At 45.6% G+C, this 18973-nt stretch overlaps 1 protein-coding gene across 1 annotated transcript; it reads right to left on the bottom strand.

Moving 5' to 3' along the window:
* Positions 1-2951: 2951 nt before the first annotated feature.
* Positions 2952-8836, bottom strand: LOC149360381 (uncharacterized). The gene is made up of 5 exons (XM_089567850.1): positions 8720-8836; positions 7800-7951; positions 7652-7719; positions 5790-5873; positions 2952-3088 (listed from the first exon to the last, which is right to left on the bottom strand). The coding sequence occupies exons 1-5, from the start codon at positions 8834-8836 to the stop codon at positions 2952-2954; spliced, it is 558 nt and encodes a 185-aa protein (XP_089423976.1).
* Positions 8837-18973: the final 10137 nt, after the last annotated feature.

Here is an 18973-nt window from a genome sequence, read left to right on the forward strand (position 1 = left end):
ACAACGAAATCTTCAGTTCTATGTTGCCCTGCTGCGGTGGTTCAAATCTCCCACCGTTCCGCTTGACTTGGTCAATGCTCGTCAGACACTGCGGATTATAGAAATCCGGGAGTTGAATGAATATAAATTTAAAGAGAAAAGAGCTAGGAAAAACACAAAATCCTTCAGACCGACTACGGTAACATCTCGTATATGCTGGCTGGCTTTGCAGGCGACGAAGTTTAAACTGCAGACATCCACAGAAAGAAATGAGGTACTCGGAGAACTTTAGAACGTGTTCAGAAGAGGTAGACACTTACAGGAGAGCCTCTTCATGCTTACCCAAATGCACATAAATATCTACGGTGGAAAACAGACCTTTGTATTTACCTCTCCTGGAAATAAGCGATGCGTACGAAAACGTCAATAATAAATTCCTGCGCAATGTATTGAAGAATGAAGGTATCGGTCATGAGATGACTGATTTCCTAAAGCAAATATACAGAAATAAAAAGGCTTGAATTGCATGGGAAGAGATAAACACAACTGTCGAATTGCGCAAAGAATTAAGACTGGGTGCTCTCTCACCGCTGCTTTTCATGTTTTAAATGATGCACATGGAAATAAGGCTGGAAGAAATTAATTTAGTTTACAATCCATTGTACAGAGTAGGCAGAAACGTTGTAGAGCAGTGGCTCCCCTGTTTAATGCATTCAGGAGTCATTGTACTAATAGTTGGCAGCCAGGAAGATTTATACACTGGTAATTCTTGAGGGGGCCGAAAGGGGTAACCTAGATTTAACATTTAGCGCCGTTAAGTCAGCTGCGATGATTTCGTATGACGGATGAGATGCTTACAATTCAAGGCCATCAGATCCCCAGACTGGCAGAATAAAAATGTATATCTCAGGGCATGAGTTAACGAAGGGCAGATTTACATGGAAGAGCCCGGACAGACTGTTAGAGCAAAAGGGCAAACTGATACCGCGGTAATGACACACAGGGCTTTTTGGGGGTACAACGTATAGGAAGTTGTGGGAGGTATTTGGAAAGGAATATTGCTGGAAGGGCTTACTTTTGGGCATCCGGTTTGTGCCTAACGGCAGGATTTGAGTGAGGAATAGAAATAGTTTGGTTTGGTTTATGGGGTTTAACGTCCCAAAGCAACTAAGGCTATGAGAGACGCCGTAGTGGAGGGCTCCGGAAATTTCGACCACCTGGGGTTCTTTTACGTGCACTGACATCGCACAGTACACGGGCCTCTAGAATTTCTCCTCCAAAGAAATTCAACCGCCGCGGTTGGGATCGAACCCGCGTCTTTCGAGTTAGCAGCCGAGCACCATAACCACTGAGCCACCGCGACTGCAATAGAAATAAGTCAAAGCAGCCTGTGTAGCCTCTGGAGAGGTTTGTGGCCTTGTGTGCTTTGTGTGCGCCACTACTGGAGTAGACGTCTGTTTCTGTGGTTGCTTTCCCCTTTCAAAAGGGGATCTTATACTCAAGCACACTGTGCTTTCTCCTCAAGTTTCGCTGCGAACTCCGCGATGCTGCTCCCATTAGCTTCGCTCTGGAGTATAAGACCAGTGCAGGCTCGTTTCCTGTTGATTAAGAAACAGCGGAGAAAATAGGGTAACCTTTGACCTCCTCATGTCAGTTTTGGCATTGGGGGGGGGGGGGGGGGGGGGTTGCTTCCCTGTCGGCAACCCCCCCTCCCCCCCAACCCAGTGTGCGCGCTATAAACATAAGTGCAGAAAACCCTCAATGTTCGCTCGTGAACTTCGCCTCCCTACGGAGGTCTCGAAGCCCAGTTTTTTGCGGTTTATTTCCGCATAAATTTTCCGGGCCGTTCACTCTGCTGGATTAATTTCCTTATATTCCACGATCAAACTGTTTTAAAGTGGCACTGGTCTGCCTTACACGATGACCAGGTCGGCGAGTTTATTGGTCATGGCCGTGGGCACCTCTGTACCGATTGTAACAATGAGGTTCTGGTATTCGCAATTTTCGAGGCCTATAGGTGAGGCATCATCTTATCTAGTAGGGTTCCAATATAAAGGACTGCTTATGTGGGCAGCCTGTGTAGAGTTCCACTTGTTTTAAAATTGCATGATAAACTCGCGCCTGTTTGTCGATGGTGGCAACCTCTTGAGAGCCAGTCTATCTTTCTCGACGGCTTAAAGCAATGAATGAGGAAGGAACAAATCGCTTCCTCGCATTTGAAAACTGCCTACGTTAAAACGTGCGGTAGACGGTCGACGCGCGCTTTAGAGCGAATTAAAAATAAATGTATTTTGCCAAATGGGTAAATCAAATAACTAGACGCACAATTTTCTGGTTACGTGATTGCGTTCGAGGAGCCACCGCCCAGCGCCGTCGATCTCGTGAAAATCGCTAAACAAGGTGGTGCATCCAGCAAAGACAACATCCAGAAAAGTTGGACGAAAATAAAGTGCAAGAAGCCGGAGCATGAGACCGGACTGACTAGGAAAGTGAGGTTCACAAGAAAAAATTATGGGTTGAGCTTCTTTGACGATTTGGCGGCTCTGAAAAAGTTTGTGTTCACGCGTCAACGAAACACGTTGGCACGCCCTTTTTTTCTCCTGTGCTATATTCTCATCTGTTTCCCCTCAGGGAATAAATAGAAAAAAGAAGAAAAACCGCCATTATCACGTAGCATGGTATCCTCTTCGGATAGGCAGACTTTGTGTTTGAATCAGGCTACACATTTCATCAATCCACATGAGGTCCCATAACGCAAGAAGCAGGAACAAGACAGAATCCAACTGATTGCATCGGTCCGACTGATCGCCCCTAAATTTTTTTTTTCAATTACTATTGCATCCCACAGATCAGACACACACGAAGAGAAATACAAGTAACTCTGACGTGATATCGTAAGCTTGCGTTCTATTCAAATGTTGAAAAAGAAAGCTGCTCGCGAGCAATCGAACGCAGTTATCGCTTCTTTTTCTTCAAAGGACATCCGTGTCGTTTTTGCAACGCTCCTTGGAGTATTCTTCGAAACTGACGTCACAAATGTCATGAAGCTGGTCCAGGCAATGCTGAGGGACATTGTCCTTAACACGCTTCGAAACCCAAAGCTGGCACTCTGCGTAAAGAAAGAGTGAGATAAGAAATTAGCCACATATAAAGACACTTGGTTCAGTGACGTATAAATGTACCTATGCACACTTGTGTTATAATACAAAATGCAAAAAATCAGCAGTTGGAGAAAAAATGCAGTCGTGAGAAAATTAACAACACTATTTTTAAGCACCAGCTCAGATGATATATTTTTTTCGCACCGACGCTATTCAGGGTGATTTTTTTTTACTTTTGCAGATTTCATTTTTGAAACGGTAAGAGATATGTCGGTGCGTTCTGTTGAACAGGACTGACAGCGAGGTGGACATTACGTTCCAAATACTGAACATTAAATAACCATCTATTAACTAAAATTAATGAGTATTTTTTATTTTTGACGTAAAGCTGCAAAAATATATTGCGAAATTGATGGCTGTCAACATAGATGGAAAGCTGTGTTTTTAAGTTTTATTAATCAGCAATATAGTTCGAGATATCATACACTCAAAATATGAATTTGAAAGCTCGTTCGGCCCTCGGTACGTCTGGGGACGCTATTAGATTCAGTGGTCTCAGGCTAGTACTCTCGTTCAGCAGCCATCGAACCTGATCTGTTCGCGCCACCACGTTTTGGAAAGACAGATGCGGCCATATTTATTTTATTTCTGCATGGGCTGTTCCTATTTTGTGTTTGACCAAGGTCACCGTCCCCTTGGCTACAGCTCACGCAACGCTCCCTCGAACTTCCCTAGCTTCCTCCCATTGACTCCAGCTTGTGCTACGCTCCTCCAAACTAGCGCGAGCTTACCTGAATTACTCGAAAGCTTTACAGAAGAGTTTTCATTTTTACCCCGTTAATTAGTGCAGCCGCACTAAAAAAGAAAACATGCAACTGCTAGGGTGTTGTATTCAGTTTCGGTTTCATTTTAAATTATTTATTCCCCAGGGGGCGCTTCTGTTTGTTATATATATGGTTGTATGTTTGAATAAACGGACTTTTTGTGCATCGGGATGGCTGGAGTCTAACTTCCACCTTCGAAAATATAACACAGGGTACCTGCCAAGGAGCATTCCATCTCTAGTGTGTGTTCCAATAGATCACGAGGATGAAAGCTACACCGAAAGGTCTCGGGTTGTAACGTTCATTTTAGCCATAAGGACAATTTAAAATCTTAATCACGACTGCGATTGCCCACTAGAACCATTCCTTAAATGCTACCATATCAGCAAAGATATATTTGCCTGTGGGGCACTTCAAGTCTTAATCATTAAAAAGACCTCGGCGCTGGTCCCCTGCAGAAACGGCGGCCAGTACGCCTAAGGACATGTTCAATCCTTGCACATGTTGTTGGCGTTCATGCTGCTCTCTTAGTGCGCTAGTACTAGCGCTTCCACGGCGCCGAAAAGCCGTTTTCTGTTTGTCCGTCTAAAGCTTGCTGCTCCGGCAGGTAGCCAGAGCAGCACGGTGGGCAGGAGGTAACCTTCCAACCATCGTCCAGTTGTCTGTCTTGTCCCACCGCGACCTGAAAGAGCTAGGTGTCAACCGCCTCGGTGGTAGGAAGGCATCCTAGGTCACGTGGCCCTGTGACGCCATCACAAGCTGCCCACTGGATTGTGACCAAGCTGCCCACTTTGGCAGGTGGCAGTTCAATTAATGATTAGACGCGAGAGTTTGCTCGGGAAGAGGTTTGCACAAGCCCCACCGACAGCACCGCCTGCCGTCGCAGCGGAATGGCACGTCGCTTAACCTCTGCACAACTCGGGCAGGAATGGTATGCGGACTCCCAGTCATCTAGGAATGTATAGAACAAGCAATTCTCCTGCAGTACAAGTCCAAAACGATGCAATATCTCTCGAACTTGCCACATATGATATATCAACCAATGTAAGCCTGCTCAAATCAAGCACTACCATAGAAATTCAAGATAACATATGAACCAGAGTTAACTGCGCTATCCCACAATAACTCTTCGCTAGCCTCGAGATAAACCTCCCGTGTTTTTTGCCTTATTGTTCTCTCTCTGCAAATCCACGCGAATGATCTTACCAAGCTTAATTAAACATGAATATTTGACCGCTTGGTTTGTGTTCTGTACTCAGTTTACTCTTAGAAGTGTGTGAAGCTTTGCCGTCTTCTGGATCGACAGCTTGCGCGAGTCCGCAAGGTGGCTTATGCGAAAGTAATAGTTAAACGGTCGGAATGTTCCACAGGCTTCTGCACCGCTGGCCTCACTTATGATGTCGTCAGGGAAACAATTCTGAAACCTTAATCAGGGAATGCACGTAGCAAGCTTCGAGGCGGGACAATTGCACTTGCCTCCACACTTCGGATATATGTTTTAAAAAACTGTCGAGTTGCAATACAGTATGAGATCTCTTTCACGCGCACATACAATGTTATCACGATTCTAGAGGCACTTAATGTCTTACTTTTCCACGCACTTGCAGAATGTTTAAAACAGTTGATTTTATTGTATTTACTCCTCTCACCTCAGTATCTATAACGAAAAAAAGTCGTAGGATATAAACACAACTTCTCTTTTTTTATCGATGACTTCAAAATAAATGTACTGGCGTTGGCTAGAAAATGTGTACGTAGGCTGAAAACGTTAGTGTGCGCGCTACAGCGATAAAATACATATTTGCCGTGGTTCAGCCAAGTTTTCGCAAAGTACAGTAAAACACTGTTAAAAGGTAATTAAACATTAGAGCGTAGCTCATCTTACGGTCTCCGTCGTAGGGAATCTCGACAATGACGCAGTCCTTGTAGTCCGTGTACACGAAGTGAGCCTCCCAAGGCTGTACGGATTCTGGTAAAGAAATTGTAATATCACTCGATAAGCACCTGACTGATTTTCAAGGGAAAGGACTCAAAAATTATCTTTGACAGACGCCAGTACATCGTTGTTTTAGTCTTCGTGCAATTTTGCTAAGGAAAATATGGTTACCCGGCATCAGCATATCCTGTGTCAGCGAGGTTCCATTTGGGAAATTTTCCTTTTATCAAAGAATTTAAGGATGAAAATTTGACTGAAAGGGAATCTCTGCGTACTCAGAGAATTTTAGAAAAAGAAATTTTCTCACTGTAGTTTTCTTACTGTAAATGGCCGCAGCTAAAAGAAGCCAGAAATAGGAATCTTGGAATATTGTTACGGGGATATAAACAAGAAGTGCTTTGTTTAGAACATGGTATATTTTTCACTCTTGTGAGAGTAATCATCGCTTGGAGGCCACAAAGGAACGGCTGACGAGCGTCACTGAGCAACATAAGCAAAGCTCAAAGTAGCGCTAAAAAGCCTCATAAAAGTAGTTTTTACTTTAGTTGGAAAGCATTTTTCAACTGACTGCGAAATTCCCAGATATGCGCAACACCTAACTCCACAGAGATTTTCGCTTCGGGAGGGGGGGGGGGGGGGGGGCTGCAAGTAGCAGCCAGCATTCCTGACGTCCACAGCCCAAGGCCAGCGCCCTGATTGCAATACGACTTAATTCCTTGCAAACATCATTTCTTATGGGCTGTCATTCATTTTTTCAGAAATATGGTATATGAAGCCCCACGTGGGTCGCAGTTATCTCAATTTCAAAGTTTGATGCTGGTGCAAAAACTGTATAAAGAATATAGCGACCTGTGACGACGGTCAGTCACACTACGTTTCGATTACAGAAATGTGCTTTGTGAAATACATAGCAAGAAATGCATGTATTCTGAAACACTTCTGTACCTTTTTAGCCTTTTATTGACTGGCCACAGTCCCAAATGCCTCCAACAGTAACCGTTAAAGCACGCACGAAATTTTCCTTCCTGGAAGACTGGCTGCGCTTTCACACAAGCGCATACTGCTAATCGTGAGCATATTACTGCCCCGCTCCGGGTCTCCAAGCGGTCGTTTTCACCTGTTGCTTGCACGCAGATTGCCGGTATACCTCGATAGCAAAGCATTTAGTTATCGCCTGACCTCACTAAATCGAAAAATGCCTGAGAGCAACCTTCTTAGCTTGATTATTTTAGTTTCTTTACGAGCTGACTAAAAGCGCGTCATGCGACATGGTTAGGGCGTATAGATACGATCGCCAATTGGTGTCACGGAAGGTTTGCATTCAACAACGCGGTATCACGTCGATTCTGTCTGTAAAAATTTCTATCCCCGTGCCGAACGTGCCATATAAAGCATAATATATATTTTTAGCGTCCTATGGTGGTGCTGCACACGCAAAGGAAAAGCCGTTATTACAAAGAATTTTCCGCAAGGTGCCATGGGAATTGTATTGGATTACTGTATTTCCGCGTAAGAAGTCTTGACAGAGCTAACGTCATGCAGCAGCGGGATGGATTTAAATGTGTTTGTAGTTTGTGTCCGCGTAATACAGTGAATCCAGAGTTACATGCATCAATACAATTCAATTAAAATGCGAGAGCGGAAAGAAGCCTTAGCAGAAACTTCTAACACCAGAACTTCTTAGAGCAAATCTAAGCACTTTCCTTAACCATAAAAAATAATTGCATAAATGCAATCGCAGTGTAACGCCGTGTTTTTGACTCGAGGAATTCTTTTCATTATTACTTGATTTAAGAATGCGTTCTGCTTACCGTCATTCACCGTGAAGATAACCTTGTCAGGTGTGTCACCAGCCGACAAATGTAGAACTACGTTCTTTCTGAAAATGAACAAAAGAAAAATTAGTTGGAGAACCGTTTCGCATCACTTCGTCGCTATGCTTCACACAGCATAACGTACTTCTCGGTCCCTTGGTGGCCCTTAAACATCCAAATGTAGGTGGCTGTTCTGGCATCCATGTCCAACTGCACTCGCTTGTTGGTCAGGCACTGGAATGAGGGGTCGTCCCCCGATGTGTACTCCAGCACGACGTAAGGGAAGTGGGCGAACAACTGCAATAGAGTTGAAAGAACGGGGCGCTTCTTCAAACCATTGAGCTAAACCATGGCAGTTCATTTGTGTCCCGCGTTGTGCATGTAGCCAGCTTAGCTAGCGCATGGCTTTAGGGTTAAATGAACACTTTAACATCGCAAAAATCTCCTAAACAGGGTTTCCCACCACGGATATGGAGCTGACAGCAATCCACCGGCAGTTGTGTGAAGTTTTTAAGCCCGCAGTATGGCTAATTCGTACTGTGTGATTTTCAGAAAACTGCTGAGGGCAATGCAGGCTAAGCTGAGCAGACGGAATTCGTCCTTCAACTGCTTGTCCACAGCCCATTTTACGGGAGCAATGTCTGCTGTTTGCTCTCCTTTTGTTTCTTTGAAATAGCTTTTTCCACCAAACTGAATCCTGCCCAGCCTACACGCCCAGGGACTTCGTCATGAAACCCTCGCTGCCCTCAGAATAATATCCGGCCGCAAAATTTTCTCAAGAACTTTCTTCTCTTGCATGCTGGTGGTGTCCTTTGATACAAGACTCATAAAAAAACGCGAAAAGGGAACTGACTCGCGCTTGGGTTAACGTCAAATCAACGGTGTTGCACAAGTCGCCAATAGGTTATCTTCAGCAACCCAACGTAGAGGATTAGGAGCCACGGCAGTGCGTTACTGCAAACAGTAACTTCCTCGCTTGTCTCCTGTAAGGAGTTGCCGCTTGGCAGCAGGTTCTTATCTAGCTATATACATACATCTATGTCTGCTAAGCAGTTCTCAACTCACCTTAAATGTGTCAGTAACATTACGAGGAAGACGGTGCGCTGCCTTGCCACTGGTGGGTGCAACGAACAATGCAGCGTGGGCTGCTGCAATTGCGACTAAAGCAACTGTGAACCTCATTGCGTCGTCTCGTCAGAACACTGCTGCGAGGTTGCGCGATACTTCACCATTTTATACGCCCGCGGGTAGAAACGTGCGGGTCACGTGTTGGGTAGTGCGCACTAAGCTTGGGAAGGGACGAAGTAATCTTGTCAGCTTATCTATGTTATCTTTGCGATTCGAATTCGAACGTTTTGTTTCATGCAACACCGCTGGTGCTGTTCTGATAATAGGATAGGAAATATGAACACTCTCCGTGCACAGTTTCCGTCAAATGCCACAAAGGTCCAACAAAACTCTAGAGAGACTATTCTTCCTGCCTTATATGTGATGTGTGCAGCCAACCGGAAATGAACCGAAATTGTATTAAGGGTCACCGTTTGAATTTGAAGCCTTCCTTTTGTTGGTACTATTTACTTCATGGTGAGTTTTGCAAAGGAAAGCTGCCGGAAATAGAAACAGATCATTGAAGCATTGCGTGGGTATAGAATGTGCGTTTTTTCTTCCCTGATCTCCAGCTGCTCTACGGAGAGTTGGGACAACGGCCGGCGGTCCATAAAGAATTCCTTATACAGCGAGCAGCTCCCAGCCTAGCAAGCGCTATTTTTCACGTGGCATTAGTACTGGGGTCCAATAAACAATTCCCCCTTACTCTGCGGACGGAGAACGAACCATTTATTTCAATGGCACTGTTGATTCTAAATATCACTAGACAGAATTACCTGTGGGTGTACTGGAAAGTGCTTGACAACAAAAAATAGCGAAACTAGGAAGGACATAGAATACAACCACGACAGGTAAGCGCTCAAGTTTCACATCAAGTGCTTAAACTGTGGCTGCTTTTGACGGGAAAATTGCGCAGCCGCACTAAAAGCCTTGTACAAGCGTTATCGGTTCGTGCACACGTGCATCTCCAGCATAGACGTTTTACAGCGCCGTATCATGGGGGCTACCACCTTTGATCATGTGATGACGCCGCCATTAAACGCCTCCTGACCGCTCGGCGCGCGCCTCGTCGCGACAACTGCTGCGCCTGATGTTTCGAATCCGACAGGCGGTGTTTTGGCTGATACGGTTGTAAAGGAGTGGGAAGACACTGTTGTTTGGCCAAAGCTTCGAAGGACATGTGAGAACTCTAATTTGATCATTTTAAGCGTGAAAACGAGGTCGGGCTTCATGTCGCGGAGAGCCGCTGAGCTCTCCGCCTGTTCGAGGCAACGGGTGGATCGACTGAATGCTTGTCTTTGCATCCGCTGAAGGCTTTGCCTAATCTTTTTTATTGTTATTATCTAAAACGGCAAGGTTTAACGCTACTGCGCCAGCGCAGGTCGTTGTCGTATTGTGCACATACATGCAGACTGCCGTCTAAAACGCCCGCATGCACATCGTACGCATTTGTTTACAACCTGTTAAAGGTGCTTAGGAAACCTAAAATATTTTCTACTAGTTTGCTAAACACAAGAAGACGAGAAAAATAAAAAGACACACAAACGTTACCAAATCACGGAGGCAGTACCATGCATCAAGCAGCCTTCACAACCTGGCATGCAATCGTTTCCAAGGATTCCGCGATATATACCACGCGCATGGCAACGCGTTCATGCTACACGAAGTTCACAATTACGTATGTCCGCCTCACATATATAATTGTGGTACGTTCCATGCTCGATATGCGGACATGAAAATAGCTTCACATATGCAACGTGATACGTTCCACGCTCGATATGCGGACATGGAAATGCTCGAGTCTCGTTGGTTGTAAGTAATTAGCCGCAGTTATTTTTAGTGACTGTCTCGCATGGACCGCGAGGAAGTGACACCATCGGGAACAGCAGCCGTAACGCAAATGCTTTATTCCGATTGTGGTCCACGAAAACCGGGCTAATCGGAGCGAAGTTCAACATTAGAACCAAGACGGCCTGTAATACACGGACTGACGGAAACGTTGTCCGCTCGCACGGCAATACACTGCACAATATGCAGTAGCGGTATGTAAGAGTGTAAGCCGTCTTTTTTTTCATTCCCAGTTCGGCCTAGGGCGCTCCTTTTATGAATGGCCGCACACCTTAACTTACGAGCAATGGGGTCACTGCACAGCCAATGAAAGCACGAAGTGATGGTTTCGGCGGCGGAACTGCTTGTTCATGCGGCTATGTTGTGCACTTACCCTCGCAGGTTTTTCAAGATCGAAACCTTTCATTCTATATTGGCTATCTAGCGCAGGCGAACATGTTTTTTTGCGTCGCCCGTTCAGAAAGGGTGGATGGCGAACGGGCGCGAACAGGGGCAGTACGTCCTTATGCAGTTCAGTTCCGTGAAGGTCGCATACGATCGCATCCCGCACCTTTAACCCTCTGTCGCAATTCTTGCAATCCACAACACAGCACGCATTTTCTCTGCCTTTTCACATCTTTGTAGGATTGGCAGCAATCCGCGACATTTCCACTAATGCGTCGAGGCATACACTCCGGCGACTTACGAGGCCGGCAATGGCGTCGTGTTCTGAGCGAACGTGTGGCTCCATCTGGTCTCAAACGGAAGAACTGCGCGCTGTAAACGGTCTGTAAACCGACAAGGACTTCGTAAAATAGTGCCGAAATAAGGACGACGTATTTGGAAGTGACGAGGATGAAGCTTGCTTTAGGCCTATATAATTATGGGAGTAAACTGCAAGGGAACAGAACACGTCTCTCCTATGAAGCGTACCTATCCAAATAGACGTCCTGCTTATAGGACCCTTTTTCCAATTTACTGATGAAGGATGCTCGAAGGCATTTGATTCTTTTGTCATTAAGACGAAAACCACCACGATGTCTGCAATGCCCAGAGAGCTGCTCACCGCCAACGGCACTGAAAAAAGTGAAGTAGGCTGTGGGCGTTCACTAAGGAACATACCCATTTCGACTGTGTACACGCCAATAAATATCTTGATGCGCTCAAATCGGTTATTGGTAGTGAATTTTATTTCAGCACCAAAAAAAATGTGGCCACGAAGAGCAGCGCTGAAATTAGGTTGTCAAAGGCTCAGCAAGTTATATCTTGTGTGTGCTTCCTCATTGTACTTGTACTTGCCGCGCCACTTTAAGTTCCACCGTGCAACACGCACTCCGGTTAAAAAAACAGGCCGTCTTAGTGGCGCAAGCGCTTCCTTGCCCCTTTCTTCATTCCTTGCTGGTATATTTCCTCGTTCATTGCATTACTTTTGCTGCTATTTGGTGTTCGCATTTCACTACACACCCTGAGCGACTACAAAGCTTGCACGAAACTTGAAAGGCAACATAAACGGCAATTTTTTTACGCATCTTTCTTCAGATCTGGGACGCTCTGGAGATGGATGAAAGAGCGTAAATTTTTATTTTCATTCGAAACGCATGAGGCACGGATTTTCAAAAGTTTGTATACTTTGTTCTGCGTTGAAGTTCAGCTAGAACCTGTAGCATTGCTCGAAGGAAGCGTACCTTATCTAGTTATAATCCAAAAGCACGGGAGCTCCCGTTGCCAAGTAAGGCCATCGTCCGTCCACCCGCGTCACGACAAAGCCGGTGACAACCCACTCATTGGGTTATAAACAATCTGCTCACCATAACAGGTGGCCTTTAATTTATTCATAAATTCAGGGCAGTTGCCACTTGTCAACCGTAAAACTGCGCACCAGCTCGTTGCTATAGAGATCGACAACCTCACGAACAGCTGTCTGATCAAACATGAGCCTTACCGAAGCTTTTCAATACCAACCAAGGTCTCATAAGCCCTCCGCTGGCTGCGTTTGAAGCAGCCACCGGCTGGGGCGGTGGAGCAGTGTTTGACCGCTGCACCACTGCGCCAGTAACGTTTTGAGCACACCCTGCGATCTATGAATCTATTAAAGCGCAGAAATGTTTGCCCGTGAGAGAACTCTAGTGCTACTGCATTGGACTCTTAGGAATATGTAACGTGTCGTCCAAGTTTTTTTTTTTTGTAATCTACAGAACGAACCTACAGAAAGAACGCCTTAATACAATACTTCTGTAGAGCCTGACTAGGCTCAGCGATTCCATTGGGTGTTGTTTTGCAATGAGCTTTTACCTTGGCATACAAAGCCAGCACTACCGAATCACAAAGCTAAAGCACGCAAGAAGATCTCAGAGCAATAGAAATGAACTTTCTTGGTGTTTGAACGGAGCCTAATGGACGCAATGGGTGTTCCACTGGTAACGAAAAGAGATTTGACAAAAAATCTTTACAAACAATGCAAGGGAGAAAAGCGACAGGCGGGGACCAATTGCTACAGATCTGATTAAGGCGAATGAAGGCATGGTGCTAGAAAACAGTGCTAGCCCGTTTAAGCTGTCCCTCGTATGGCTTCACGCGTTTCGGAATCATGGAAGAATGAAAACAATATTTTATACCACACAAAAAGGCACATCAAATATTTGAGCAGCTGTATCGATGAGCTTGCTGTCTGTTTCAAAGAATATTTTACAAAGACAATCGCGAATAGAATAAGTGTAACATTAGACTTTAGTTAGTCAAGAAAAAACAACTTTGTTTAGGAAAAAGTACTTGGTAGTAGGCAATGTATAAGTACACAATCACACATATAATACAGAAATGTGCGGAATAAACAGCTTTGCTCTTATCAATGTATTTCATAGATTGCAAAACAAAAGCACTTGATCGAGTCGGACCATAGCCATATATCTATTACGTAATAAGAGTGGGGAAGAGGCGCGTGCGAAGGGTGCAGACTTTAGTTTTTCATTGTGTAAATACTGCACATAGCTCTCCCCTACCGTTTCTAGCTGTCGCTGCCCACTGTACTTCTCCTAGCTATCTTCTTCATGTCCCTTTCATTTCCGTCGGACGCAGCTCCGGTGCTTAAGATATAAGATTGCAAATTCCGCGGCTGGCAACATCTTTTCTTTACTTTTTGTAGTTTTCTTTCAATAATGTAATATTACTAACACGCGGTGCTGGATGTGGGAGCGGTGTAGTGCTTGGTCTGTGCAGAGAAATTCAAATGAAAAGCGCACGTCAAGGCACCGAGAAGCGGGGAGGACTCTGCGTACACCTGCGTCACTGCTGCTGCAACGCCGTCCATGCGATCTCAGCCTTCTCCTCCGGTGCTCCTCAAGTAGAATGTCCCAGTACGTGATAAGGGAGTAATTACTCATGGGCATCCACCCAAGCGCAGCCATACGGCTACAAAGGAAAGCTATACAGCTTTCTCAGAAACTTCGCAGTTAAAGAAAAATTCGTCCTGGTCCGGGGTTCGAGCCCGGGACCACCGCTTTACCGGAGCAGTCGCTTTACCAACTGAGCTAACCGGGACGGTAAGCTTATGGTAGGGCGAGAGCGAATTGATCAATAACTCGAAGTGGGAACAGTGCTGGTCAAATGTTTAGGGGAATCCCCCAAGGTGGAGTAGATTTGTAATAAGGGAGTAATTACTATTTGGCATCCACCCGAGCGCAGCCATACGGCTACAAAGGAAAGCTATACAGCTTTCTCAGAAACTTCGTAGTTTTTTTTTTCTTTAACTACGAAGTTTCTGAGAAAGCTGTATAGCTTTCCTTTGTAGCCGTATGGCTGCGCTTGGGTGGATGCCAATGAATAATTACTCTCTTGTCACAAATTTACTGCCCCTTGGGGGATTTCTCTAAACATTTGACCAATCCCAGTACGTGACTTGAACTTGCAGCGCACGCTAACACCGCTAGCACCTGGAACGGCTTTGGGCCAGCGGCGCCTTGTAAAGCAGACGTCGCGCTTTGTCGCGTCTCTGTCGCTACAGCAACGCTGCGCATGCGCAGAGAGCTGTCGGCAAGGGAGTGACACTCTCATAGAGCCAATGGGGACGTTTTTTTTCCGAAGGCGATGGTGGCGGCACCTGGGAGAGGCGGTAAACGCATGAAAAATCCAATATGGCGGCGCGTTTAGGCGGCTGGTTGTGGCCGGTTGCTCGCGCTACAGTGCACTGTACTCGCGCGTTCCTGGTGCTGGCGGCCGCTAGCTCGATCCAAGTTTTGTAAATACTGGCGATTAACTGATCGCGCGCTGCATTCACGCTTGATTTCCCAAGTACTTACGGAATCTGCTCGCTCGCTTTTGTATTTCGATGTGTCTGTTGATGTAGCATGGTGTATGGTGGTGAGCGGCGCGACTGCTTAGCAGCTGCGCTCGCTCGAGAACGAAAAGCGCAAATGGTTTTGTACAAAGAACAATTTATTAAGAGAACATCAGCAGTGACAAGCAATGTTCAAAAAGTGATTTCGGGCATCAATGGCATTGCAATATCAGTGACAGGCTTCCTAAAAATCAAAATAAAAAAACGCCATTATGTAAACCTAGAAGACATGAGCGCACAGAGAATATATAGGGGATAAAAAAAAGGTGTCAAGGTAGGTACAGTATACATCATAAAATGCTACATGACTGAATATAGGTTTGTACACGACTTTGTAAGAGATTTAGGTAAATAGCAGGGAAGTAAAACATCTGACATGTATTGAAACGCATGAGTCTGTGGCTATGAATAAACACACGCAGAGAAAGGCAGCGAAAAGTTTCAACCTTTGACTCGTGTAGAAGAAATCACAGTGCGTTGGACTAGGGACAACACAATATGCTGCAGTGCTAGTTCTTAGTATAAAGACTCCAAGAAAAGCTCACTGTGTGACTCGACATGACGCCAATGACGATGCTGCAGTGCGAATGTCGCCGACGTCGCCGTTTTCACTTGCGCGGCTGACCAGCCGTCGTCTGCTTGTCGTCTGCTGCCGCGTTACCCGCGTTGTCATCTTCGCAACTAATTTCTTTGATATCTTATTTTTAATACCTATGGCTGGTTATAATTTAGTTCATAAGCATGTTTTTATTATTGATAGTGGTCGAAAAATTTCACTTTTATTAGGCTTAACTGCAGCCGCGTTTACCGCCGATACCAGGATCGCTGCAATCGTTTCGAGCGTGGCGCCACCCTCGGCGCGGACGCGCAACTTGCAACATGCCACAGCCCTGCGGTCGGGGTGAGATCAAGTGATAGAAACAATTCCCCACAGGGCCCACTAAAAGTTCCCTACGGTCGAGTCCGCCTTTTATCCTGCTGCAAGGATGTCGCTGGAGGAGAGCACTATCAATATTTTTTTTATAGCAAAATCCGATAGTTCGGCATGTCATGGCTTTGTTGCCACTTGGTCGGCAGCGAAATATGCATTTATTTCTAAGAAATTTGGATTCGAAGTTGAAAAGTTTTTCCCGCCGCTCTGATTCAAACTTAGGATTCTCCTATGACGACACAGGAATAAGTAACGTGAAACATGACGTGACCATGACGTAACGCAGACTCCGTGATTTCTGGCAGCCAGCAGTGCGGCCTAGCAGCAGCCGGAAAAAAGCTACCGCCGGCCGCACGTTGAAGGCATCTATCGGCTATTGCGGCCGTCGCTACCGTCGCTTCGTTTACGTTTGCACCGGCGTTTCGCCAGCGTTACGATGGATCCCGCTCTCGAAGTCGTTAGCAAAGTTCTCGCAGATAGACACCTTTAGCCTACAGTGTACCTTGTTACCGCTAGCGGAATACCGGGAGCCCGGCTGCGAGCAGGCGCTGATTGGTCCCAATGCTGCAGGCGCGAGCGTAGCTGCCGGGCACGTGGCGCCATCTGGCGATGCATTGGCTGCGCATTTGCGCATGCATTGGCTGCGCCGCAGTGATTTGTGGCTTCTCGGGTCCTAGAGTTGTTCTAGCAACACTGCTTTGTCCTATGACGTCATCACGCTTGTACTTGCGAGTTTGGCCTGTGGCGGCGATACCTGTATTTTGGTTCTTGCTCTTTTCTACGTTACAAGAGCTTTGTTGTCAGTATGAGTGGCGTTTTTGTAATCAGGAGCTGGTATTCTGTCGATAAAAGCCAACTTCAATTTCTCCTCAGTGTCCCTTTAATGGTCGCTCCAGTTTCAATGTGTGGGACTCGTAACTGGTATGTCACGAGGCGATCGCTGTCGGCGCGTGCGTCGTCACCTGTTCGCAGGGCCAGTGAAGACAGAGAATTACTACTGTCTCTGAAGCTGGGTGATTTTTGAGGAATGCCAAGCAGGCCACTGTTGCACGTGTTTAGTCCCGGCAGCGTCTGTGCAAAGATGAACACGATTGCGAGTGACCTGCGCCATGTGATGCCACCGAGCCCACACTGGCGTAGATGATCTCGCTGTTCTGAGGAACTTCCCCGCTACATTAACTATCTTGTCCTTATTTGTAATAAGATTTCCCTACCTGTCACTCAGCGCATACATCTGATTTTCACATATGCCTAGTTTCCTCCTGACCGCTTTCAGGCTACCTCCGTTCTTTACAGCATGCTCGATTCTCTCGATGTTATACTTCCTTATCTCGATTACCTTGCACTTATTGAAATATTATTTTATAGGAGACCAAATAAATTTAGGGACATAGAAAACGCAGGAAGGACTAAAGAAATCTCGGAAGCATTCTACATTGCCGACATATAGGTTTTGCAGACCCACCATCGCTGTCACCCAGCAGGCAAGTAATCATGTTCGTAGCTGGCAGTAGCAGGCAAAGGTAGGTAGCAAGTGTGCATGCGCATGTGCATTGATGCTATCTCCTTCTCAAAGTTTTGAGAATGTCTTGTGAAACAAGCTGGGGCATCGGAGCCAGGGAGCGCTGTTGAATGACTGCTCAACGCCAGTAAAGTCCAGTTGGCTAGCAGCTCTGCAACAACACAAAGTGAACACTTGATCTGGTTGCTTACTTCAAGATGAACTTATTACTGAACCTCAAGATAAACTTTATACTGGTAAGCACTTTTCTACTAATAATTTAACGCAGCTACGACAAAAAGAGAAATCACAAGGAAGAATCTAGACATTCGTTTTTCATCGCGACTTGTTATACACAACTTTCTTTGTAGACAGTTTTGTTCGAGAACCAGTGTCAGTTTAAAATGGTACGTCGGTATATGGGTTGTTCGCTTGGAGAAGAATAGCCCTCTGGCATAGACGAATTTCGATGGAGGAGAAATTCTACAGACGCACGTACTGTGCAATGTCAGTGCACGTTTAAGAACCCCAGGTGGTCGAAATTTCCGGAGCACTTCACTACGGCGTCCCTCATAGCCTAAGTCGTTTTGGGACGTTAAAGGGTCAGTCTACTGAATTTTATCGACCATATTTTCTTTGCGGCAACCGATAGCTCTTTACTCAAATTACCGTTTAGCCAGCTGTGGTGCCAAGGAGTGCGGTAGAACATTTTAAAATAGAATTTATAAATGTGGGAACACATCTGTATGAGATGGTAGTCTCATCTGGCAACCATCTGGATTTCCGCCGCGGGGCGACAAACATGGCGGCGCCCGTCGAAGCCGGACCTCTCGATTCGGACTGAATTCTCGTTGTTGCTGCCTTTTTCAGTGCGTTCACTGGCCATAAATGAGGCGCCTGTCTTTCGCTTCGTCTCATCTCGCCTATAAGAAAACATATAAGAGATACATTTGCTTTATTTTAATAATTAGAGTGACGATTCTGTCGCTCCTAGGCTTAAGTGGAGAGTCGGTTTGTTTACAGCAATGGTTCCCGTCCTGACGACCAGATGGCGCCACTATAGGCTGAGTTTATTTTTGCGTCTCTGCTAGCATACGCTGAACTAAAGGTGGGAATGTGCCTGCGTTTTGCGTACGTGTAACTATAAATATTCATGTGATTTACAGAAAAAAGCGAGCGGTACGCCTTCTACAGTTTACTAGAACAAAACGTGCGTTTCTCTGACATTGGGGCATACAAATAGTACGTAGTATATTCACTTATGCTTCTACAAAAAAAGACTACCACTTTCTTGAACAAAATGAACGTTTGGGGTCGCCACCATGCATTTTTACGCGACTTTTAACGCCGAAATAAAATATACATTCCAGCCTAAACCGGGCACAGATCCCTCGTTATTGATGTTATAGGGTGCCAACTACCAGAATATGCCATTATTTATACACTCATCTCGGTGAGTAGACTGACCCTTTAAACATCCACGAACCCTACACCATACTCGTTTTGGCATCACATCAAGAGAAATACTGATGAAGATGAGGGGAACACGAGTAGGCACATTAAATATTTGTAGGTTTTAAACAGCCGTGATTTAATTGTGGCACAGATTTTTGTTCCTAC

The sequence above is a fragment of the Amblyomma mixtum genome, chromosome 2, assembly GCF_055824585.1.
Source record: "Amblyomma mixtum isolate Tamu chromosome 2, ASM5582458v1, whole genome shotgun sequence".
NCBI lineage: Eukaryota > Metazoa > Arthropoda > Arachnida > Ixodida > Ixodidae > Amblyomma > Amblyomma mixtum.

Coding starts and splice junctions, on each gene's coding strand:
- LOC149360381 (XM_089567850.1), bottom strand. CDS start 8,836: ATGAGGTTCACAGTTGCTTTAGTCGCAATTGCAGCAGCCCACGCTGCA. Junction 7,720..7,799: donor GGCCACCAAGGGACCGAGAA/GTACGTTATGCT, acceptor GTTCATTTTCAG/AAAGAACGTAGTTCTACATT. Junction 3,089..5,789: donor GATTCCCTACGACGGAGACC/GTAAGATGAGCT, acceptor TTCTTTACGCAG/AGTGCCAGCTTTGGGTTTCG.